The sequence below is a fragment of the Labeo rohita genome, chromosome 7 (genome assembly GCF_022985175.1).
Source record: "Labeo rohita strain BAU-BD-2019 chromosome 7, IGBB_LRoh.1.0, whole genome shotgun sequence".
NCBI classification, from domain to species: domain Eukaryota; kingdom Metazoa; phylum Chordata; class Actinopteri; order Cypriniformes; family Cyprinidae; genus Labeo; species Labeo rohita.
Window position 1 is genome coordinate 23997029 of NC_066875.1, and position 25460 is coordinate 24022488.

Consider the following 25460-nt stretch of genomic DNA (forward strand, 5'->3'; position numbering starts at 1 on the left):
GTGCTTTAGAATGTGTTTATTGTCAAAATCAGGAGGTCAAACGAAATATTGTTTACAATACTGTTGACACAGTTACCAAAATATAGTATGGATACAGCGTAATGTGTGTGTGTGTGTGTGTGTGTGTGTGTGTGTGTTCATATATGTGTTTATATCCTGGTGGGACTTAAACTTGAATACACACAGTCCCCATGGGTAAACAAGCTTATAAATCATACAGAATGATTTTTTTTTTTTTTGAGAATGTAAAAATGCAGAAAGTTTCCTGTGAGGGCTAGGTGTATGTGTGGGGTTAGTGTAGGGCGACCCTTACGAAAATTAACCATGGTTTTGTTATAGTAAAAATGTAGTAACCATGTTTTTTGGCGCATTGATTACCAATTGTACAACCACAGTTTTACTACAAATACCATGGTTAAAAACCAAAATTTGTAGTTACTATGGTTTAAGTACAGTAAACATGTTTTTTGTGTGTGTTTGTGTGTTATTTTTAGTAAAACCATGGTTAATTTTTGTAAGGGTAGAATATATGGTTTGTGCACTATAAAAACCATTATGCCTATGGAGAGTCCCCACAAGGATGGCAAACCAGACGTGTGTGTATGTGTGTGTGTACCTGGTATTTATCACGTTATGGGGACCAAATGTCCTTGTGGGGACATTTATGAGGTCCCCATGAGAAAACAGGCCTATAAATAATGCAGAATGAGTTTTTTTGAGAAAGTAAAGGTGTGCACAGTCTCCTGTAAGGGCTAGGTTTAGGTGTAGGGCAATACAAAATACGGTTTGTACAGTATAAAAGCCATTACGCTTATGGAATGTCCCCGTAAAACATGGAAACACAACATGTGTGTGTGTGTGTGTGACAAAAAAAAAAAATCAGAGAGAAACAGTAGAGACTGACTCTATGTCTGATTTTGCCTGACAGATCTTATTACACATTAAGTAAACTGGTTCTAATGGTTTATTTTAAAAAGCATTTATTTATTTATTTTACAAAATATAATGTTCATGAGATATTTGAAAGTGAAAACACTACAGTGAATGAAGGAAAACAGGGATTATTAACATTGTCTCAAAATACTCTGTAAAACAACACCACTGAAATAATCTTTTTCAAATGTCCTTGAAAAAGCAACCTTCAAATTGAGGTAATTACAATATTTCAGTCTTCTTCTGTAAACTTTTTCTTACCTATATTTCATTACCAATTAACTCCTACTTGTTCATAACTAGTGACTGAGTACTAACTAGCATTTTATGACTAACATTTTAAAACAAACAATTTAATTGTTTCTGGCTATTTCTAAACAGGTTTCTAAACATTTGACGTGAACTAAATAATTAAAAGTCACAATAGATAAAAACGTGGATATAATAAAGCCCTATGCTTATCTGTTGGTGGTGTTGTGAGAAGATATTACAGACTTGCTACGTAATAGTTAAAGGATCAAATGCTGTGTGAGTGTTGATACTGTATTTGGTATAGTCAAAAACAGATCATGAGTAAAGATCTGAAGGTATAACATGATGAAACAGAACTTATCAGTATCAGTAAATGAGAAGTAAATTAGATTCTACTACTTGCCCAAATATTACATTTGAGTTCTGTATTAGAGCGAAGATTCATTCACCCTGCTTTCTTTTGCTATAAAAGATCACACACCCAAAGTTAATGGCAAAGTTTTTTGATTTGTACAAAGGACTCACAGGCTCTGTTGGGATCAACAGTAAGGAACTGTTACGTAGTTAATAAGTGCACAGACTGTTGATGTTTGGCTGAACACATTTGAAGAGATCTCTGAGAAAATGAAAAGCCTACATATCACAAGCGACTTTAGACCAGGAACACCACACACACTGACAGCACCACAGCAAAGATCGCCACACCACACAGCATCATTATTGCAAACATCTGGCTACGACTGCAAAAGCCTTGAGCTGCCTCTTCGTCGATGGACAGCAGCGCTAGCGAAGCGCTGTCAGTGCTGACGGGGTCAGCATACTGAGGACCCAGTGCCTCCACTGTCCAGCGCAGCACATTGACCTTCAGCTCCATGTCCTCCAGTGTACGGTCCACCTGTGCGATCTCTTGCTCCAGCTGACTCTGCTCCTGACCCTCCATGCTGGATGTCTGGGTACCGTCACCTGCCTCCTTCAGGTCAGGCAGGCTCAAGGCCCGTGCCGCCACCTCTGTTGTCCCCCCTGCTTAAGCAAACACTCGTATTAGACCAATGACATGGCTTTGACAGTAAGGGTGTTGTCACATTTTGTGTTACTATGTGAAATCCAATCAATCCAACAGACCTTAATCAGGACAACTCCATATTTAATAGTTGAAAGGGAAGGACGAAATTCACTGAAATTTTGTTAATGTGACAACACCTTTACATTTCATATGTTTGAGGAATACAGTAGTCAACATTTGAAGTGGATCAAAACCTTTCATCAAAGTTGTTCTAAAACCAAAACATGTTCTTGTCTTAGAACTTTGAAGAACTCTTTGTGATCCACTTCAAATGTTGACTACTGTATACAGAAGTTATTTTGTCACTAGCTACTCTTAAATAATTAATAATCTGTTATGAAACTCCTACAGTTATGCATGCTTACCCTGTATGCCTGTTTGCACCATGGTACTGTTATTGGCCAGGGAAAAGTGCTTAGCCATGGTGAAAACCTTGCACATGTCTGCATGTAAGAGCTCCAGACAAGAGGAGAATGCCACCCATAGCAGCTCTGTTTCCTTCCTCTCAGCCTCCGGTAATGTTTTATCCCTCAGTCGGGCTGTCAGGTGGTTTCGGCAGGATAGCGCAAGCGCCTGGGCTCGTTCTCGTGTTTGGCGAAGATCGCGTCGTAGGCTGGAGTTGTCCGTGCATCCACCAACACAGGAGGCCAAGTGCCGATAACATGCCACCACCTGAGTCAGATCAGATCAGCTGTGGTGTTATGAACTTTAGAAATAAAATAATCAACTTTTTTCATTCTCCAGTATCTAGACTGATATTTGTTTTAATAAACTGAAAATGTTTGATGGAACAACATGGGCCATTCTACAGTAATGGTTCAAAGTCAGGGCACCCCCCCCACACACAAATTTTGTATGTATGCAAATTGCATAATATATAAGGTATACATTTCTAGTAATTGTGCAGTTAATTCTCATATTGTATTTTCAGAATGTTCTGTCACTACCTAAATATAAAAATACTTATTAAAATATAATTTAATAAGAAAGGTTATATTGACCTATTAGTTTTAGCTTACATCTTCCTTGTAAATATGTTTTTTTTCTATTGTATCATTTTCAGAGGTAAATCAATAACAATTTTAACAATATTTCCAGTGGGATTTATGACATTTGTTTTATTTTTAATCTAATTTTTCTTTTTAAAAGGCAAAAAGTTGATCAGAGTGATTTGAAAGTTAAAGATTCATTAGTTTGAATATACATTGAACCAAAAACTATCATAACATTTTAGTTGGTAATTCAGTATACTTTATTCAGTATTCAGTATACTTTATAACATCCCATGTTCTGGTTGTGACTGCATATTTTCGTTAGTGACTTCACCAAATTTTTTTTGTTAGTGACAAGTTTAGATACTTTTAAATCTAGCTGCTAATCAGTACATGGTTAGCTAGTACTGTTCTGAACAATTGTACACATATAAAAACAAAAATGTTATGGAAAAACTCCCAAAAGGTGTGTTTAATTATAAAAAAAAATGGTGTTCGGCAGTGATGTTCTTTAAAGTTACACACAGATTTTTCATACTTTTGAACACATTTACCTCAAAAATGTTGGGACCCATCTACTCACCATGTAGCTATGAGAGACAGGGAATATTTCCTCATAAATATTTCCTGGTCATAAATGTAGGGGTGTAGTTAAAATCAGTCTCAGCCAGTGGACTAAAACATACACTGTTTTGGTAGAGATATGAAAATGTGGGACACATTTTTTACATAAAGTTTCATAAACTACAAAGAACATATAAAATACATATTTTTTGAACTTCACTTTTTTAAACAACAACAATTTCAATATCATTTTCATAAACTGAAATTTAGTGATAGGGTTCAGGACAGAAATTTCCCAATTGCCCAAGTACCCACTGAATGATGATTTTATATATATTAAGCTTACTGATATTTTAAATATTATTGTAGGCTTCAATAGATAATAAATAAATCTTAGTAAACATCTAAGATTTGTACTTAAATGTTTTTTAAATGTGTTTTTTGGTTGTGGGACAGCAGTTTGCACCAGTTCTGTAGAATGGCCCATATATATTTCATTCAGAATAACAGGTCATGCATCAGCCAAACTGCTCTAAATGCAGGTATTATTAATGATACATTACATATGCCTATACAATACCTTACTGGCCCAGGTTCAGAATCAATTACTTGCATCCCAAGTTCTATAGAGCACAAGGCAGGTGGTTTATTTGTCATATATTATGCATCTTTTAGATAAAAAAAAAAAAAAAAAAGTTTCCAATTCTAAAAACTGAAAATGGACAGTTTTTTGGAAAAAATCTCTGGTTCTTTAAATCTGATTTCACATGTACATTTTCAATATGAATATATAGGCTGCACTGCAGTTCATAAGTTTGGGGTTGGTTGATTTTTTAAATCTAAAGATGTCTCTTATACCCACCAAGGCTGCTTTTTTAAAATCAGAAATACAGTAAAAACTGTAATATTGTGTAATATTATTACAATTTAAAATAACTATTTTCTACTGTAATGTGGGCTATTTTAAAATATAATTTATTCCTGTAATAACAAAGATAACAAAAATAATTTTTTTAGCAGCCATTACTACTGTCTTTACTGTCACATGATCCTTTAATATTATAAAATCACATATATCATTGGTTTTAAAAGGTTAGATAACTGTTCAGGTTATCAAACATCATTATGAATAGACTAAGGATTAGTTTGAGTGACAAATATTACTTATAATCTGCTTGTCATAAGATGGCTATTTCAGGATAAGCTTTGGAAACTTGTGGGATCTTGGTTTAGTACGTGCTGTCTGTAGCATTTGGTTTTAAAAAAGATTAAATCAGTTATAATGCTGATCAATTTTAACTCTATATCTGAGGGGAGGATGTATTAATGCTTAAAATAAGTAGGTGAACAGAGTAAACAAGTAATTTTGCCGGGCTAGTCAGAGTATTGACACATGCCTCCACTGGCTCACATTGAAGATAATCAAGCAGTGGAGCGTGGATCATCCCTACTCAGAGATAGTGCCTTTTCACCCTAAGGCTTGAGGAACACACCATTATAAGATGCTTTCATGTTCCTCCTGAAAATAAGGAGAAATGAGGACATGCACATGCTTTGACATCTTCAATCTAAACCTCAGTAAGTTTGTGACCACGTCTTAAATACGATGTAAAATAAACAGCAATTGATTTTCACCATTTTTATAATCTAACTAATTTACTCCCCTCATTTTTTATCACAATATTTAGAGAAAATACATGACAACATATAATATTTAGGGCAAGATTTCTATTATAATGTTTATGTCTGTTTGAAAAAATGAATGAATGGTATGCTTATTAAAAGTTATTAGAAATTATATCACCAAAAAAATGATCAGGGGTGATCAGTTACTGGATCATGTAATGTAACTCACCTTGATGAGGGAGTCCACCATTGCTTTTCCCTCTTGCAGTGGCTGTGCTGAAGTTCCATCGTCAGCGACCTTGTTGTTGGACAGTGGCATTGGGTTATGTTTTCAAAGGTAACAAGGGAGAATCCCTGTTCCCAAAGGTACCATCCACCCTCAAACTCAACAACTCTTATACAGCCTTTGTCTTAGCTGGAGTAAACTACGGTCCATATTTGAGCTGCCGGTCCCCTCTGAATCTGTGATGAAAATTAAAATTTCACATACAAGAATAAAAATTGAAGAAAGAAAAATAAAAATTGCAAAAGGTCAAGGTTACAAAAGGTTCGAAAGTTTTCCAGAAAAGAACATAAAAACAGAAAGGTGCGGAGGATTGTGATGTCAAAGTGGAGTGTGATAATCCAAGCGATTGACCCCTTTGCACTGAAGCCGTGTTGTTAAGCTCATTACATGCTGCTGAGAGGTGCGGAGATGCTGGGGCCTGAGAATACGTCACTGCCTCCTCCAGAACTCCCCTTTTTCTTATTCCATCACTCTCACTTTCTGTCTCTATCCTTTCTCTTTGTGTATGCGTGTGTGTTTGTGCCTGAATGACAGGCCAGGCCCTGAGGGGCAGGTTGTAGTTCAGCGTTTGCTGTGGTTCTTGTAATGGTCAGCCAACATTTAACTAACTAACTAAACTAACTAACTAAATTAACTTGAATACATAAAATCTAAAGTTTCAATCTAATCATATATAATAAAAATGTAAACAAGGATTAGTCAGGCAATTGTTAGTCTCCTCTGTCTCAGGTCAAATTAGATTAGGGGCATGCTAAAATAATCCCTGAAATATATCTGCTGGATTGGTCTGGTTATCCCATCTTAACCATGACCGTAGAGACCATACAGATGCAAATCCTTTTTTGACAAACATATGGAATATACTTTTGGATAATATATGAAGTAATTTGTGAAGAGATACAAACACAAGAACATGCGCAGGAATAGGCCTAAATTATCAACAGACTATTTGTTTTGTGATGTCTTCATTTACAACGTCTGGCGTTAGGGTTTAAACCTCTATTCAAGAGATTATAAATCAGATTCTCTTGGCATTTAACATTGGTAGTTTTGTAGGCTTGTTGGCTACTTCATGTATTTTTTATATTATGTTATTTAAGAACAAATAATCAGTGGATTGTCACAGTTTGAGATGATTACAGTTAGAGGTGTGATTTTAAATGAGTTATTATACAGGAACAATTTCTGCAGTGGACAGTTTAATTAATCTTGACATTATCACCAAATAATGAAAATTACAATTTTGATAAGCATACACTGGCTAAGCATGCATAGGCTAATAAAATTGTTTTTTTAACCTTTTAACTTTACTTGGTAAACAATATACTGTGCTATAATAATACAAGCTACTCAAAATTTTGTATCATTTACTGTGTAGCACAGCACATTCATTTTTTTTTTCTTGTGCTTTACACAGGCACATTTTTTTAACATGTGATGTTGCATATTGTGCAATACAAAGGTAATTTGTTCAACAAACATCAAAGCGTGTCATTTCAGAAGCGTAGACTGTTAAACAGGTTGTTTTCCAGTTCTCTTGTCTTTAATCTGAGAAGAAAAAGAATTAAACAAATAACATTCAGAATGCAACGCATTTTTAAAAAATATGTTTTACTTAAACAGCATGAAACTTTGACTTACCATAACTTGACTTTAGGGTTTTGTAACCCTTGAGTTGTGTCTGAGACTTATGTGTGGTTTTGTTTCCCATTGTTCTGCTGAAAGAAAAACACTTGACTATATGGGTCTTCATATGTATGTATATTATGGACTGACTGAAGTTTACAGAGGGTAGAATAACTAAGGCAAGAACAAAAATTCAAGATCTCATGACGCCATCCAGTGACTGACAGACTGCAGACTGAGGGCCCTCTTTGGTTTACATGTTATTTTACTAAAGGCTGCACACAAGAGGGGCCCTCATGTGTTACTTGATAAACCACAAGCAGCTATGGCTGTAACACACATGTAAATCATATGTAAGGTAATAGTTAGACTTGTGTTATCATTTATTCACCCCCATTGTCATGTGGTTGTGTGAATATAGACATCAAACTAACTCCTTTTGTGTTCCATGATTGGGAACAACATGAGTGTGAATAAATGTTGTAAAAAAAAAAAGAAAAAGAAAAAAAATAATAACCTCCACAAGGTTCGGCGCAATGGTTGTTTCCAAAATACTTTTTTGAGTTGTATTTGTATTTGTATGGTTAGTCATCTGTTGTGGATAAAAATCAGGACATATATAGAAAATATATAGCATGAAATAGCAATAGCATGAAACATTAAAATTTAATCTGAAAGCTTTTAAAGCTCTTTATCTTAGTAGAGGTGAGATTTACAGCATGATGTAGTATAACTAATATATAATATAGTATAACTAGTATAACTAAACTCTTAATATTACTCAGTTTAAAGCAAAAAAAACAAAAAAAAAAACAAAGGCCACTTACCTGCTCAGAATTACTTCCATTAACATGACCTTGCTGTAGACATATATTATTAGATGTAGAGGCAAGAAGCATGTCAATTGTTAAAAGTTATTATGTCTCCATCATGAATTAATGCAAAGGTTTTTGGTAATTTCATACTTTTGTCATTTCACACTGCATCTGTAAATGCTTTTTCTTGAACATAAAAGCGTTATTGTTTGCTAATTACCTGAGAGGGATCGTGTGACAGAAATGTGAAAGCGTTTATTCCTTTATTCTGTGTAAAGATCAGGCAATTTTATTAAAAAACAACACTAATACTGATAGTCTCTATTATGAAGTAATGCAAAAGTATTTTCAGCAATGTTCATACTTTTTACATTGCATTAATACATAAATCTCAGAACAGAAATACATACAATATGTTAGTAACTGTTTTTGAATAACTGCAATACTGAAGTTGTCAGGAGTGTAAAATTAATGCTAGGAGAAATATATTTACATACCTTATGCACTAGAAGTGTTACCAAACAGGCACACAAAACCCAGGTGAACACTTTTGTTTCCATTCTCAGTATCACTGTATCAGTGAGTTGGAGGTTTTGCAGCTGAGATGTCAGAAAGGTTTAGAAGAGGTTTTTTGTGTATGTCAGAGCTTATTGCTTTCAGCAGGGAGGAGCCATGAACAAACTAATGGTCATTCAACTGTTGGATCAGTGGCTCTTTTTTGGCAAGTAAACCAAGACTCTCAAAATGTCAATACAAAAATTGCCTCTTGAAAATAAACCCCTAGAACACAATTTCATTTGCTACTCTCATATCCATCAATGTTCCAGTTAATGCCAGAACATTTTAGATTTACATACATGTATATATAATACAGACCTATCCACCTTATTGTTTCCATAACAGCGGGCGTGACCAATCGTACATTTTGGGTCTGGCTTCCGGTCTCATCCACGTCCAGCTATTTTTAATCCTGCTCCTTGATTTTGCAAATTGGTGTGTTTTACCACATTATTGTAATGTATTATCTTAAATAGGAGCACATTGGTTTGTAGTGCAAACAGTATTACCATTTACTGCAAGTTGTAATTCTTCTCATTATTTCCCCGTAGTGGTATATGGATTTCGTCCACTTGAATTTTTTCTTTGGAAAGATGTTTCATCAGCTGAACAATTTTTTGCTTGTTATGCAACAGTACAAATAAAATATAAAGCAAATAAGACAAATAAATATTGCAAAAGGTGTATTCATCAAAATACACAAAAGATCACTCATCTTATATATAATTAATAATTAAAATTAATAATTAAAATTCTGGAAAATTCAACTAAAAATGAAAATTCATTTTTCTTTCTTTCTTTTTTTTTTTTTTTTTTTTTTTTTTTACCTATTTTTACCAATGATTACTAATTTTAAATTTTAATGTACTACATTACATCTGATAAAAATCCACATTTACATAATTGGTCACAACATTAGCAACTAAAATTCAACATCAAAATTCAGAGAAGAGAAAAAAACATAAGCAAATTTTATAGTTTTGCAGTATTTCAAAGTATTTCAAACTGAATCAATACATTTTTTTTTTATTTTGAAAATGTGCATGAATAAAATAAATGGTTCAGTGACAAAAGGTGAACTCAAGAGATACAAACACGAGAATGTGCGCAGATATAGGCCTAAATGATCAACAGACTATTTGTTTTGTGATTTCTCCATTTACAGCATCAAGGGTTATAACGTTAGATTAGGGTTTAAGCCTCTATCCAAGAGATTATAAATCAGATTCTCTTGGCATTTAACATTGGTAGTTTTGTAGGCTTGTTGGCTACTTCATGTATTTTTTATATTATGTTATTTAAGAACAAATAATCAGTGGATTGTCACAGTTTGAGATGATTACAGTTAGAGGTGTGATTTTAAATGAGTTAGTATACAGGAACAATTTCTGCAGTGGACAGTTTAATTAATCTTGACATTATCACCAAATAATGAAAATTACAATTTTGATGAGCATACACTGGCTAAGCATGCAAAGGCTAATAAAATTATTTAACCCTTTAACTTTACTTGGTTATCAATGCAGTTCTCCTTTTGATATACTGTGCTATAATAAGCTACTATATAAGCTACTCTCAATGTTTTATCATTCACTGTGTAGCACATCACACTTATTATGTTCATGAGTTGTTGTTTATTTCTTGTACTTTACACAGGCACATTTTTTAACATGTGATGTTGCATATTGTGCAATACAAAGGTAAATTTATTCAACAAACATCAAAGCGTGTCATTTCAGAAGCGTAGACTGTTAAACAGGTTGTTTTCCAGTTCTCTTGTCTTTAATCTGAGAAGAAAAGGAGTTAAACAAATAACATTCAGAATGCAACGCATTTTTAAAAAATATGTTTTACTTAAACAGCATGAAACTTTGACTTACCATAACTTGACTTTAGGGTTTTGTAACCCTTGAGTTGTGTCTGAGACTTATGTGAGGTTTTGTTTCCCATCGTTCTGCTGAAAGAAAAACACTTGACTATATGGGTCTTCATATGTATGTACATAATGGACTGACTAAAGTTTACTGAGGGTAGAATAACTAAGGCAAGAACAAACATTCAAGATCTCATGACGCCATCCAGTGACTGACAGACTGCAGACTGAGGGCCCTCTTTGGTTTACATGTTATTTTACTAAAGGCTGCACACAAGAGGGGCCCTCATGTGTTACTTGATAAACCACAAGCAGCTATGGCTGTAACACACATGTAAATCATATGTAAGGTAATAGTTAGACTTGTGTTATCATTTATTCACCCCCATTGTCATGTGGTTGTGTGAATATAGACATCAAACTAACTCCCTTTGTGTTCCATGATTGGGAACAACATGAGTGTGAATAAATGTTGTAAAAAAAAAAAAAAAAAAAAAAAAAAAAAAAAGAAAAAGAAAAAGAAAAAATTAATATACCACTTTCCCTGAGAACCCTACAAGCCCTAGATAAAACTGTATTATTTACAGGATAGATTATGAGTAGTTAATTTTTTTCCATGAAAAATGAAGGCATTGAAGGATACCTCTGCAAGGTTCGGCACAGTGGTTGGTTCCAAAATACTTTTTTGAGTTGTATTTGTACTTGTATGGTTAGTCATCTGTTGTGGATAAGAATCAGGACATATATAGAAAGAGCATGAAACACTGAAATTTAATCTGAAAGCTTTTAAAGCTCTTTATCTTACTAGAGGTGAGATTTACAACATGATGTAGTATAACTAATATATTATATAGTATAACTAGTATAACTAAACTCTTAATATTACTCAGTTTAAAGCAAAAAAAAAAAAAAAAAAAAAAAAAAGCCACTTACCTGCTCAGAATTACTTCCATTAACTTGCTGTAGACATATATTATTAGATGTAGAGGCAAGAAGCATGTCAATTGTTAAAAGTTATTATGTCTCCATCATGAATTAACGCAAAAGTATTTTGGTAATTTTATACTTTTGTCATTTCACACTGCATCTGTAAATGCTTTTTCTTGAACATAAAAGCGTTATTGTTTGCTAATTACCTGAGAGGGATCGTGTGACAGAAATGTGAAAGCGTTTATTCCTTTTTTCTGTGTAAAGATCAGGCAATTTTATTAAAAAACAACACTAATACTGATAGATCATGAAGTAATGCAAAAGTATTTTTTAGCAGTGTTCATACTTGTCATTTCACATTGCATTAATGAATAATTTTTCTTAAACACAAATGTGTTTAAGTTTAGACTCTTGGAGGCAGCTAATTACCTGTGACGATAATGCATTTACACCTACCGTATTGTCTTCGGCTGATGTCTGTAAAGATCAGATAGTTTTATTAAAAACAATACTGATACTGCTAGTGAACAATCAAATATATATAACCACTATAAATTCAGCTGAGATATAAAGCTAATTCTAAATGGTACAGTGAACATTGGCTAAATAAAAAATACATTACTGATCAGTGATTTTATTTTCATTATACTTTCACCAATAATCCTAAATACATAAATCTCAGAACACAAATACATACAATATGTTAGTAACTGTTTTTGAATAACTGCAATACTGAAGTTGTCAGGAGTGTAAAATTAATGCTATAGGAGAAATATTTTTACATACCTTATGCACTAGAAGTGTTACCAAACAGGCACACAAAACCCAGGTGAACACTTTTGTTTCCATTCTCAGTATCACTGTATCAGTGAGTTGGAGGTTTTGCAGCTGAGATGTCAGAAAGGTTTAGAAGAGGTTTTTTGTGTATGTCAGAGCTTATTGCTTTCAGCAGGGAGGAGCCATGAACAAACTAATGGTCATTCAACTGTTGGATCAGTGGCTTTTTTGGCAAGTTAACCAAGACTCTTAAAATGTCAATTTAAAAATTGCCTCTCAAAAATAAACCCCTAGAACACATTTTAATTTGCTACTCTCATGTCCATCAATGTTCCAGTTAATGCTGGAAAATTTCAGATGAACATACACGTATATATAATACAGACCTATCCACCTTATTGTTCCCATAACAGCAGGCGAGGCTATTTGTAAATTTTATGGGTCTGGCTTCTTCTCATCCTTGTCCAGCTAGTTTTAGCTGTAGGCCTACAAAACAGCCCGCTGCTTGATTTTGCAAATTGGTGTGTCTTACCATGTTACTGTAATGTATTATCTTAATTATGAACACATTGGTTTGTAGTGCAAACAGTATTACCATTTACTGCAAGTTGTTTTTCTTCTCGTTATTTCCCCGTAGCGGCTAATGAACCTGAAGTTTGCCCATAGCCTCGACATGTCAAAATATTAATGCAGAAGAAAAGACTGTGAGACGCGATATTACACTTTTAACGCATTTTGAATAAAAACGACTGTCTTTCAACAACTTTCAAGACTGTTTTATGGATTTTTTGATCACTTATTTTTTTTTCAGCTGAACAATTGCTTGTTAAACAATAGTACAATCCAACAGTACTCAGAAATTAAACATGGCGCGACCCGGATGACTTCGGTCTGCTCAAGTCAAGGCGTTGTCATGACAACGTCATCAACACTAGCTGTATCCAACAACAGCTAGTCTTGCATCTGGTGTGCTAGCGCACGAGCTGCGCAGGTGAGTCTTTGAGACACCGAGTTTACTCTCGCTAGAGATTTAAAACACAACTCTTATGTCATATAATAACTTATACAGACTAGTTTGTGGCGCTGTGTGTGAGAGATATACTACATTGCAGGAATCATGAGCTCGCAGGCGTCTCCAGTAAAGGTGTACATTCGCATCCGACCTACAGCCAATTTTGCTCATGAGATCATTGAATGCCTACCTGACCAGCAGGTAACCTACAGTATGCCATGTTCCCAGTTTTATCTTGTTCAAATGTCGTTTATTGTAACGTTAAATGTACCAATCTGTAAAGTTAGTGCTGTATTGTTTTCTTGCACCCTGGTTTTATTAGGATTCTTGAATGAAACACACAACTCAATAAACAAAACGATTCCAACAAATTCAACAGAAGTACTATAAAATAAAATACAAAAGCAAAGAAGACAATAGAATATTGCTAAAGGTGTATTCATCAAAATACACCTTGAAAGGGATAGCTCACACAAAAATTAAAATTTTGGAAAATTCACCTAAAAATGAAAATGGTACTTTCAATAGGTGACAGACTGTCCCGGCAGAGAACGAATCGTTGAATAAAAAGTCCCTTTGTAGCTTCATAAAATTACGGTTGAACCACTGATGTCACATGGACTATTTTAATGAAGTTCCTACTACATTTCTGTACCTTGACCATGGTAGGACCCTTGCTGTCTACTCAGGGCCAGAAAGCTCTCGGATTTCATCAAAAATATCTTAATTAGTGTTCCGAAGATGAACAAAGCTCTTACAAGTTATGAATGACATGAGGGAGAGTAATTCTTTTTGGATTGTTTTTTTTTTTTTTTTTTTTTTTTTTTTTTGCTTAAGTATTAAAGATTTGAAGACAATTCCTTGTGGATTTTATTTTTTTAAATTGGCCAGATCTACATAAAATTTTATAAAATTCACATTTAAATAATTGGCCACAATATTAGCAACTAAAATTCACCATCAAAATTCAGAGAAGAGAAAAAACAAATATATTTTATAGTTTTGCAGTACTTAAAAGTATTTTAAACTAAATCAAAACATTTTTTTCTTTACAAAAAAATGTGCATGAATAAAATAAAAGGTTCAGTGACAAAAGGTGCGCTCATTATAATCCAATATAATTCTGTGTCTGAGAATAAATGTTAATTATTCAAAGTGTAACTTTTTTAGCCTTCGGGTTCTCACTGTAACTTTCAAACGGGAAATCATGTGCATTCAAAATAGTTTTTGAAGCATTATTATTACAACCTCCTGCATAAAATTAAGACTAGATATTATTAAATTACTTAGTCTTGCACTGTTAAAAATAAAGGTGCTTTAAAAGGTTCTTCACAGTGATGCCATAGAAGAACCATTTTTGGTTCCACAAAGAACCATTCAGTCCAAGATTCTTTAAAGAACCTTCTCTTTCTTACCTTTTTTATAATCTGAAGAACCTTCTTTCGCCACAAAGAACCTTTTGTGAACAGAAAGGTTCTTCAGATGTTAAAGGTTCTTTATGGAACAATTTAGACAAAAAAGGTTCTTCTATGGCATCGTGAAGCACCTTTATTTTTAAGAGTGTGGGATCACCAACAGAGCCAAACTCACAGGAAACATACCCAGATAAAACAGATTGATTGATGCTAAATACACTTGTCCTCTTTTTTTCTCTAAGACTTTGAAAGTGAGATCAAGAAAAGACTCAAAGAAAGGAAAGAGGAATAATCAGCTGAACTCATGGGTATTTCAGCTGAATGGGGTGCTGCATAATGTATCACAGGAGGACACTTATGATCGTGTTGCCCGGAGTGTGGTGCTGGGAGCCTTCGGGGGCTACAACGGTTGGTCATTCAAATGCATACATATGTAGTATATCTGAAATCACAAACATTCACATAGGCAGTTTATACTTTGAAAAAAAATGTGTTTTAGGTACAATAATGTGCTTTGGGCAAACTGGAGCTGGGAAAACATACACTATGACAGGTGCTGCAGAGACCTACAAACAGAGAGGCATCATTCCTCGAGCTCTACAGGAGGTGATCCAGACCTATGATAAAGAAGCACATAGTCGATGCTTCACCTCTTATGGCTAACAAACCTTCTCCCATCTCCTCAGGTTTTCCAGGAGGTGGAGCAACGTGCAGATCATACCTTCTCTGTTCATCTTTCCTTCCTGGAAATCTATAATGAGACTATGGTAGACTTGCTCTCCAGCTTAAAGAAAGGAAAAGGTTCAAATAGCGGGGTCTTAACTGTGGTAGAAGAACCAGGGGGTGGAGTCTCAGTTAAAGGCTTGTCTTTACATCTGGTTCACAATGAAGAGGAAGCTCTTAATTTGCTTTTCGAGGTAAGAAGTCAAGTCATAAAGTCATGAGGTATTTGAAAAAAAGATGAATGCATATTTATCCTGGCAAAAATAGTCTATTTCCAGAAAATTCTTATCGGGTTGTGTTTGCACTGTTAGGGGCAAAGGTTTGTTCTTATCTCTCATCAGTTCTGTTGACAAATTGGCTAATGAAAAACAATACGACAAATATACACCATCAGAAAAAACTGAAACTTCATTAAAGTTCTCATTATGACAAAAACAAATGTTTTGCCCACATGGTCAAAAGCACATTCATAATTGGATTTTCATGTTTTTGTTACAAAATCAGCACATTTGTGATAAATAACATTACTCTAACAGGGGGAGATGAACAGAATCATTGGAGAACATGCTCTTAATAAACATTCCTCCAGATCTCACTGCATTTTTACTATCCACATTGAGGCAAGTCCACAACACATTCCTCATTAGATTCCTGAACTTGAGTAAACTAGGCTTTTTACATAAATTGATATATTTTGGCATGACATTATATTTGTTTTTTTTTGTGTGTGTGTGGCCCAGTCTCGCTCTCGCACGCTGTCAGATGCAAAATACATCACCTCTAAACTGAACCTGGTGGACCTGGCGGGATCTGAAAGACTTAGCAAAACCGGAGTCAGTTCATTTTTCCTCTTATCATAACCATAGGTGCCTTACAGTTCAGCAGGGTTTATAACAATATGTTGAGTGTATAGATTCTCAAATATTTGCACCATTTGCACAGGTGTGACAACCTTGGCAATCTCCTCAAATGTTTTCACTCTCTATTTTTGATTTTTACCCTAGTCAGAGGGTCAAGTCCAAACGGAGGCCATGTATATCAACAAGTCTCTGTCTTTTCTGGAGCAGGTCATCTTGGCTCTAGCTGACAGTCGTAGGGAACATGTTCCCTTCAGACAGAGCAAACTTACCCATGCTCTCAAAGACTCACTCGGTTAGTATGCTCCTGCAGTTAGTTCTCCCATTGAACTATTAGTTATACAGTGGTGTAACTTATGAACTTTAGAACACAAGCTGTTTTTTTGCCAGCTAAAAAATAATTTTAAGTCAGTTATTTCTATGATTTGCTGTAGTGTGTCAGTAGGAAAAATCAGTTTACATTTCCAAACATTCATTTTGCCATTAATTGTAATGATCTCTGTGTGGAGCACTGGCTGTTGTCAGACTACTTGCGCAAACAAAAATCTCACTGGATTATCACAATTGACGGCAAAACCAATGTTTGGAAATGTAAACTGATATTTCCTACTGACACACTGCACTGTAAAAAACAAAAACCAATTTGCTGAGTCAGCTTAAAATAATTTGTTACCTTGCTGCCTTAAAGTTTTAAGTTCAGTCAACTCAAATAAGTTTAGTCAACTTGAAATGTTAAGTTGTACTAAGTAACAACTCAGATATTTGTGTCTGTTAAACTTAAAAGCTGGCTAAGTAACCCAGCTGCCTTAAAATTTGAAGTTGAATCAACTCAAATATCTAAGTTGTCACTTAGAATAACTTAACATTTCAAGTTAAATAAACTTTTTTTGGAGTTGACCCAGCCAGGTAACAACAAATTATTTTAAGTTGACTCAACAAATTGTTTTTTACAGTGTACAGCAAAAGATAAAAACAACTGACTTAAAACCATTTTAGCTGGTGAAAATACTAGTATTCTAATAATTTTGGCCACCACTGTAAGTTATAAGATAGTTATAAGAATTCAGCCACAGAACCTCATAATGTAAACATTCATGTGTGACCTAATGATTTCTCTCTGGCTCAATTGTTACTACACAGGAGGAAACTGTAACACAGTGCTTGTGGCAAACATATATGGTGAAGCGGCACAAATTAAGGAGACGGTGAGATGTTTTTTTTTTATAATATGTCCACCAACACATTAGTTAAATCTAAACAATTCTTGGTTCTCTTGGCAGCTTTCAACTCTTCGCTTTGCTACCAGAATGAAATGTGTGCAGACAAAGCCATCAATCAATGAACATGTCGACCCAGTGGTAAGATTTTATCTATATTACAAAGCTAATAGTCTGATCATTTAATAATAATATCTAAGAAAGATATGCACATTCAACTAATGCATTACTCAAACTGGTTGTTTATCAAGCTTCAAGTGCAAAGACTACAGAAAGAAATCCAGTTTCTCAGGGAGGAGCTGTCAATGTATAACACACTGGTGAGTACACACAACACAATTGTCCCATCAACAAAAGACCACCATTATTATTATTATTGATTATTAATTTCTGGTTTCCCAAGACACTGTGGCTTCTATTTTAATGTCTTCCTTGCTCGTAGACTAATCGGGTTGGAGTTTCTAATGAGATCCTGTCAGAGACGCAGGTGGAAGAAGTGAAGAGTCAGGTGCAGAGATACCTGTCTGGATTACTGGATGAGATCCCAGTAAACACTGTAGTTTATACCTCAATGCTTCAAATATTTAAGTTCACCTTTTCATTAATCAGTCTTATTTAGTTTGAACTGAATAAACTATTTAATGTTTCAGATTGTGAGCATTACACAAATTCAAGAGGTGTTTGCCCAGTTCAAAAAAGTGTTGTAAGTACAATTTACTGTTCATTAACAATTCAACATTACCTAAAATGGAAATCAATACAGTTATGTTTGAATGTGTGTTAAATAGGGAACAGCAAAGAAAATTGCGAGAGCAGCTCAGTCCGCGAAACACTCATGTAGAGAAAGCCATTAACACAACACCATCTGCCGCTGGAGAGGTTCGTCATATACAGATATTTGGTGGACAACAATACTTCATTGAAAGTGAAAAGGTAGAAACTGATGTCTCTAACTGTGCTACAGGTGCAGGGGTCTGTATGTGCCGTTGGAGAGGTGGAGAGTTGTGGATATGGACTTGGTTTAGCTAACTCTTCACAGAGACATCAACGAGGGGTGTCACCTAAACCAAGTAAAGCAAGAAAAGACAAACAGATCAGCAGGTGACAATCTTTTTCTCTAGTGTTTGAGACAGGATGTGAATATTAAATTAAAGAAGTCCACTTCCAAAACAACAATTTACGAATAATTTACTCACCCCTTTGTCATCCAAGATGTTCATGTCTTTCTGTCTTTAGTCATAAAGAAATTATGGTTTTTGAGGAAAACATTTCAGGATTTTGAACTTCCAAAATGTAGTTGAAATGCAGCTTCAAAGGACTCTAAACGATCCCAGCCGAGGAAAAATAGCGAAACGATCTGTAATTTTTTTTTTGAAAAATAAAAATATGTATACTTTTTAAGCACAAAAGCTTGTGTAGCACAGGTTCTGGCATGCGTGTTCATGACGTACTATTGAATCATGTCGAAAGGTCACGCTAAACGTAGGCGGAACTACAGACCCAGTGTTTACAAAGCGAACGAGCAAAGACTAAGAAAGTGCAAGTAAGTCAAATGCTCTTTACAAACAAAAAGGTACAACGTGTCGGATGATTCTGAAGTTGTAGGAGAAAATAAGATGGAGTTTTTCCCCATACTCTACCTTTTTTTAGCTGGAGTACACAGACGATGAACTTAAGACGTGATTCGTAGTAGTGATGGGAAATTCGGATAGTTTTACCGACTCGGACCATTGAGTCTCGTTCAGCAAAATGAACAAATCTTTTTTTGAGTCATTTTGTTAATTTTAGCAAAATCAGCATCACGTGACAGCCCCATAAAATGAACAAATGACTTGAAAAACCTGAAGACTCGAAACAGGTGAACTAATTCCAGTAGAGAACTTAATAGGGTGTTGCGCATGTGCGACTGAACGAATCACTCCCCGAGATGACTCGTTCTTCGCGAGTCACATTAAAGATTCGTTCAAAAGGAACGAATCGTTCAAAAGGAACGAATCGTTCAAAAGGAACGAATCGTTCAAGAACAACCCGTGGACATGCATCCCAGAGCCTGTGCTACACAAGCTTTTGTGCTTAAAAATCGGGGGCACAATTGAAGTCCATTATATGAAGAAAAATCCTGGAATGTTTTCCCCTTAAAAACCATAATTTCTTTACGACGGACGACAGAAAGACATGAACATCTTGGATGGCAAGGGGGTGAGTAAATTATTTGTAAATTGTTGTTTTGGAAGTGGACTTCTCCTTTAAATAAGTATTCATGTACGGTTGAAGTTAAAAGTTTACATACAGCATGCAGAATCTGCAAAATGTTAATTATTTAACAAAATAAGAGGGATCATACAAAATGCTTGTTTTTTTATTTTATTTAGTACTGCCCTTTAGAAGCTACAGAAGATAGTTACATGATTCCCAGAAGATAAATTAAGTTAAATTAACCCAGAACTTTAAAACTGAAAGGTTTTCACCCCCTAGCTCTTAATATATTGTGTTTCCTTCTGAAGCATCAGTGAGTGTTTGAACCTTTTGTGATAGTTGCATATGAGTCTCTTAGTTGTCCTCAGTGTGAAAAGATGGATCCCAAAATCATACAGTCATTGTTGGAAAGTGTTCAGATACACAAAATGCTGAAAAAGCAAAGAATTTTTGAGACTTCAGGCAGGCAGGTTAACTGTTCAGGACAAACAAGGGACTCATGAACAACTATCACTAAACAAAAATCACAAAAAACAAAACAAAAACACATACAAAAAACAGCTGTGGATCATTTAGGTAACAACACAGTATTAAGAATCAAGAGTATGTAAACTTTTTAATGGGGTCATTTTTATAAATTCAACTATATCTAAATGTCTATAGTTAAACGTAAATATATTATTCAGATCAATATTAATTAAAAAAATAACATGCATTTTGTATGATCCCTCTTATTTTGGTAAAATAATTAACATTTTGTAGATTCTGCAAACTTTGGACCTCAACTGTATAAGTACTCATGTTTAAATATAGATATTGATGTTGAAATACACAACTTTTAAAATATAAAAATGTAAGGCATCATACACTTGCTGACTTATTTACTGAGGAAACCTTGAACACAAACTAACAGAAACATGAACTTCATTGCCAGATGCATGAGAAATGAACACAAAATGTTCTAAAATCAGCTCAAAATATAAAAAATGTTTTATATCAGAGTCTGTGCCCATCATACACAACATGATTTTTGTGAAATCTGTCAAGTTCGACTTGGCAAAATCTGAAGACTGGCTCTGACTTCCAGCAACTAGTATTGACTCTGCAAATACGGGCAAAATCTGGGCAAAAGTTGTGTAGTTTAAATAAACATGATAAAAGCTCTGTGATATAGACAGTGTGATGCAATTTTTTTGTTAGGAATGTAAATTTTGAACTTAATCGAAGAAAAAAAAAAAAAATTGTCATTCTAAAAATAATTTTCACTTAGCGAAAGGTCATAATTGTACATTATGGTCATCAAACAATTTCTGCCTCCATCTGTGTATATTTGTAAAAACCAAAAACTCACTGCAAACCAGGAGTACTTGGAGTAACCAAAATTTGAAAATGAACCACCAGCTTGTGAATTATGGTACATTGAATCTTAGCTTGAGCAAAAAGGAAGGAGCAGTGAGCCAACAGGCAGTGGAAAATGCAACTGTGCAAGCCGAACAGCCTCTAAACATGAGTCAATCTGACATGACCACACATGAACCTCAACAACAAGCTCCAGAAGAACCACAAAAAACCGAGTAAGTGCTTTCTTACATCAGCAGTGCCGGTGAGCTTGAGGAGACCTCTGCTGATCGCTACCAAGTACTGCAGCTGCTACACCTGTAGACTGGAAAATAAATGCATGTCAAATTTCATGAATTTCCCAGCTCTCCTCCACCCAAAGCTGAAGCATTTGAAGATTTCAAGGCAGAACGAGGAAGTGAGATCAACCGCATACTAAAGGAGAACAAAGCTGTTCTGTCGGAGCGCACGGCCCGATTACGCACACTCACAGATGTCATCAATGCCACTAAACGGGATCTGGACTACATTACATATGAATTGCGACAATTCAGAGAGCAAAAACAAAGCCAAGGTGAGCATTACATGACCTATGTGAATCTATATCGATTTGCCTACAGTAGGGAAGTATAGAAATAGAGACTAAAACAAGTTCCTTTCTGAATGAGATGTAGTAATCTTATGGAACTAAAGGCTGTTGGTTTTATAGGTCAGTTTGTGAGTGCAGAGGGGGAGCCTGTGCTGGAGGAGGCTGAGCTGTCTCTAGTGATGCAGCTGAAAGAGCTAAAGAACCGTTACAGACAAGCCTACGAGGAGTTCAGAAGTACAAAGACAGAAGTCAGCTACTGTCAGCACCTGGTGAATCAGTGCCGCACACGACTGCTAACAGGTGGGTTCCTGTGGTTCTCTACACAACATACAGTCGAGGTCAAACGTTTAGATACATCAGAATCTGCAAAATGTTAATTATTTTACCAAAATAAGTATGATTTTGAGATCCATCTTTTCACACTGAGGACAACTGAGGGACTCTATTAGAGTACTAGCATCTATTAGAATATCTGAACAACAGAAAGTTCAAAGGTTCAAAGTTCACTGATGATTTATAAGGAGAAACAATGCATTAAGAAACGGGGGTGAAAACTTTTGAACAGAATGAAGATGTGCACATTTTTCTTATTTTGCATAAATATCATATCTTTTTAAATTTAGTACTGCCCTTCAGAAGCTACAGAAGATACTTATGTTTCCCAGAAAATTAAATAAGTTAAATTTACTCTGCTCTTCAAATTCAAGAAGTTTTAACTCCCAGGCTCTTAATGCGTTGTGTTCGATTGGGGTAATTTTTATATATTAAACCATTATTTTCTCTTGTGGACTATATGTAAATGTCTTTTATGTGAAATATCTTACTCAAGTCAGTACTAAATAAAAAAATAACATGCATTTTGTATAATTCCTCTTATTTTGGTAAAATAATTTAGCAGATTCTGCAAAGTACATGCAAACTTTTGACCTCCACTGTATTGTTGTATAAAATAGTCTTCTGTTTTTGAAATTAAATAACTCCACCAATTCAGATAAATACAACTGTAATACATGCAGTAATTGTCAACATTTTGTGTAACAAAAACACACTTACTTACCTGATCTACACAAATATATTCATAGTTATATTTACAACACCTCACTATTATACATAAGCTCATCTTTCTCTAATGCCATTAATGTGCTTTTGCTTTGTTTTCCAGAGTTTGAGAGCTGGTACAATGAGTCTTTCCTGTTGCCAGATGAAGTGTTGTCAGTCTTGGAGACAGGACCAGCTCGGCCGGGTCACATACCTGTGGACAAAGCTTTAACTCTGGTCAGTAACACCCCACATGTGCTCATGTTTGACAAGAACAAATGGTATTTAGAGCATATTCAGAGGAATTCTGAATGATCATGTGACACTGAAATCTTAAAGGGATAGTTCTCTCAAAAATGAAAATTCTGTCATTAATTACTCTCAAGTCGTTCCAAACCCTTAAGACCTTTATTCATCTTAACACAACTTAAGATATTTTTTTAACAATTTCAAGAGCTTTCTGTTTCTGTTCTTTCATAGATGGCAACTGACACATTGAAGGCCCAGAAAGAAGGCAAGGACATCATTAAAATAGTCCATGCATCAAAACTTACGAAAATACTTTTTTGTACGTGAAGAAAACAAAAATAACGACTTTATTCAACAATTTCTTCTTTTCCGTGTCAGTCCTTGCCGCACCTTCACAAGAGAAACACCAACACGTGTGGTGCTGGCAGGAATCAGCGTTCTGACGTAGAACAAATATGTTTACAAAGACTGTTTTACGTACAGCATATCTTCCTCTGCTTGTAAACAAGCGCAGTGTATCCAGGTTCTATGTCAGAACAAGTGACAATGACTGACACGGAAGAGAAGAAATTGTTGAACAAAGTTGGTATTTTTGCTTTCTTTGTGCACAAAAAGTTCTCGTAGCTTCATAAAATTAAGGTCGAACCACTGATTTCACATGGACTACCTTTCTGGGCCTTGAATATGTCAATTGCGTTGCTGTCTATGGATGGGCAGAAAACTTTCAGATTTAATCTAAAATATCTTAATTTGTGTTCTGAAGATGAATGTCCTACGGGTTTAGAACGACATGAGTGTGAATAATTAATTATAGAAATTTTAATTTTTGGGTGAACTAGCCCTTTATAAGTAATGGCTGCTAAAAACTCAGCTTTAAATTACATTTTAATTCCTTTTTTAAATTAGATAAAAAAAATCCTTCAAACTGTCAGTGAATGCTTCTTGTAAAGTTTTGTAACCGATTTTAATGTAAAAGAGTGGAGATCTTTGTCTGCACTGTACCATTGAGAACATCTCAGGAAAGGTTTAACATTTTGTTGTAAATGATGCAATGAGCAGAAACTATTGACAGTTTGAGTTTGACAGTGCGAGACGTGTTCCAGTGTGACTGTGTCAGATGTTGTATTATTGGACAGATGGAGGATGATGAAGAGCAAAGTGAAAGTCTCCATCACAAGCTGCATGCAGACAGTACTGTGTCATTTTACAATGCCTATAACAGGACTCTAAAGAGGGTAAGACATTTACACACCCGATACTGGCTTTCATTATTCAGCACTCAAATGATGGTGAATGCAATGCTAAATGTGACCCTGGACCACAAAACCAGTCTTAAGTAGCACAGGTATATTTGTAGCAATTGCCAACAATACATTTGTCAAAATGATTGATTTTCCTTTTATGACAAAAATCATTGGGATATTTATTATATGTTCCATGAAAATATTTTGTACATTTCCTACCGTAGATATATCAAAACCTCATTTTTGATTAGTAATATGCATTGCTTAGAACTTCATTTGCGCAACTTTAAAGGTGATTTTCTCAATATTTTGATTTGTTTGCAACCCTCAGATTCCAAATTTTCAAATAGTTGTATCTCAACATAGTTGTATCCTAACAAATCTTATTTATTCAGCTTTCAGATTATCTCAGATTAAAGAAAAATGACCCTTATGGCTGGTTTTGTGGTCCAGGGTCACAATTGTGTTTAATGATATAATGAAGGTGTCTTTCGCTTACAGAGGGGAAGCAGACAAGTGTCTCAGAGTCCAGAGTCTGTGAGGGGCAGCAGGAGTAAAACAAAACTCCCTCCAATTCTCTCAGTCATCTGATGTATGCTCAGTCTGTCTCCAGATTACTTAACACTTCCTCAAGCACATTTCCATGAATGCGTGAAATCAGTAGGACGTACGAAAACATCTGCTATCTGAAACCTGCTTGTGCTGTATCATGTGCTAATCTGTCCTTAAACTTTTAATTGATATTATTTAAATGCAAAGACAATCCGTCTATAAAAAAAGTCTGGATAATTTTTCAGTTTCTGAACATAACTGATATACTGTGAAGTTTTAACTGTACATTATTATTGTTTGGTCCTTATTAGAAATGTTTTTTAATAAAGCCATAAGCCCCAAGAAGCCGTGGTTTACAGTGAATTTATAACAGCTAAGGGGCGTCGTTAGTCACAACGTGAATAAATGTAGTAAGGTTTCACAAAAACAGAGAAAATAGTGTAATGATATTGATAAAAACAGTATTCTTCCACCAAACAATATAGTTCCTCAGAAAGGGTTATGGTTGCCAAGCAGATGTAAATAAAGATGTATGTTTGTAGAGTATTTTACAACAGCTTCAAAAGTGGCTCAACCAATCAGAATCAAGGAACTATCCGTTTATGACTGTAAGTTTACACTTTGAGAAAACCATAGTTCGCTCTCATCAGAGGCAAAAACAACCTCAGTACATCAGGTTGTTAAATGAAAAGTAAACTTTATTATTCCTGAACCACAAAATAGACTTCTTTGGTT

General features: G+C 34.9%; 2 protein-coding genes across 28 annotated transcripts; one reads left to right on the forward strand and one right to left on the reverse strand.

Annotated features, from left to right (window-relative positions):
• Positions 1-142: 142 nt before the first annotated feature.
• Positions 143-12483, reverse strand: rgs9bp (regulator of G protein signaling 9 binding protein). 25 transcript variants are annotated; one of them, XM_051114849.1, is made up of 9 exons: positions 12305-12481; positions 11948-11995; positions 11725-11772; positions 11522-11548; positions 7860-7934; positions 7358-7434; positions 5660-7264; positions 2614-2920; positions 143-2205 (listed from the first exon to the last, which is right to left on the reverse strand). In XM_051114849.1, exons 7-9 carry the CDS (start codon positions 5747-5749, stop codon positions 1838-1840), a joined length of 765 nt encoding a protein of 254 aa, XP_050970806.1. In that variant the 5' UTR covers positions 5750-7264; positions 7358-7434; positions 7860-7934; positions 11522-11548; positions 11725-11772; positions 11948-11995; positions 12305-12481; the 3' UTR covers positions 143-1837. The 25 variants fall into 25 exon arrangements, with proteins under 25 accessions (XP_050970806.1, XP_050970800.1, XP_050970799.1 ...); XM_051114843.1 differs by lacking the exon at positions 11522-11548 and adding an exon at positions 8170-8202 and having other exon boundaries at positions 7358-7431; positions 11975-11995; positions 12305-12473; XM_051114842.1 differs by lacking the exon at positions 11522-11548 and adding an exon at positions 8170-8202 and having other exon boundaries at positions 11975-11995; positions 12305-12473.
• A 682-nt stretch (positions 12484-13165) lies between these two features.
• kif9 (kinesin family member 9) lies at positions 13166-25070 on the forward strand. Of its 3 annotated transcripts, none has more exons than XM_051114808.1 (21): positions 13166-13286; positions 13408-13508; positions 14965-15130; positions 15222-15328; positions 15409-15639; positions 15982-16065; positions 16186-16278; positions 16450-16597; positions 17443-17507; positions 17583-17660; positions 17771-17839; positions 17962-18066; positions 18170-18222; positions 18308-18398; positions 18484-18620; positions 21146-21289; positions 21419-21627; positions 21763-21942; positions 22805-22917; positions 24066-24164; positions 24675-25070. In XM_051114808.1, the coding sequence occupies exons 2-21, from the start codon at positions 13413-13415 to the stop codon at positions 24762-24764; spliced, it is 2358 nt and encodes a 785-aa protein (XP_050970765.1). In that variant the 5' UTR covers positions 13166-13286; positions 13408-13412; the 3' UTR covers positions 24765-25070. The 3 variants fall into 3 exon arrangements, with proteins under 3 accessions (XP_050970765.1, XP_050970766.1, XP_050970768.1); XM_051114809.1 differs by having other exon boundaries at positions 15418-15639; XM_051114811.1 differs by lacking the exon at positions 21146-21289.
• Positions 25071-25460: the final 390 nt, after the last annotated feature.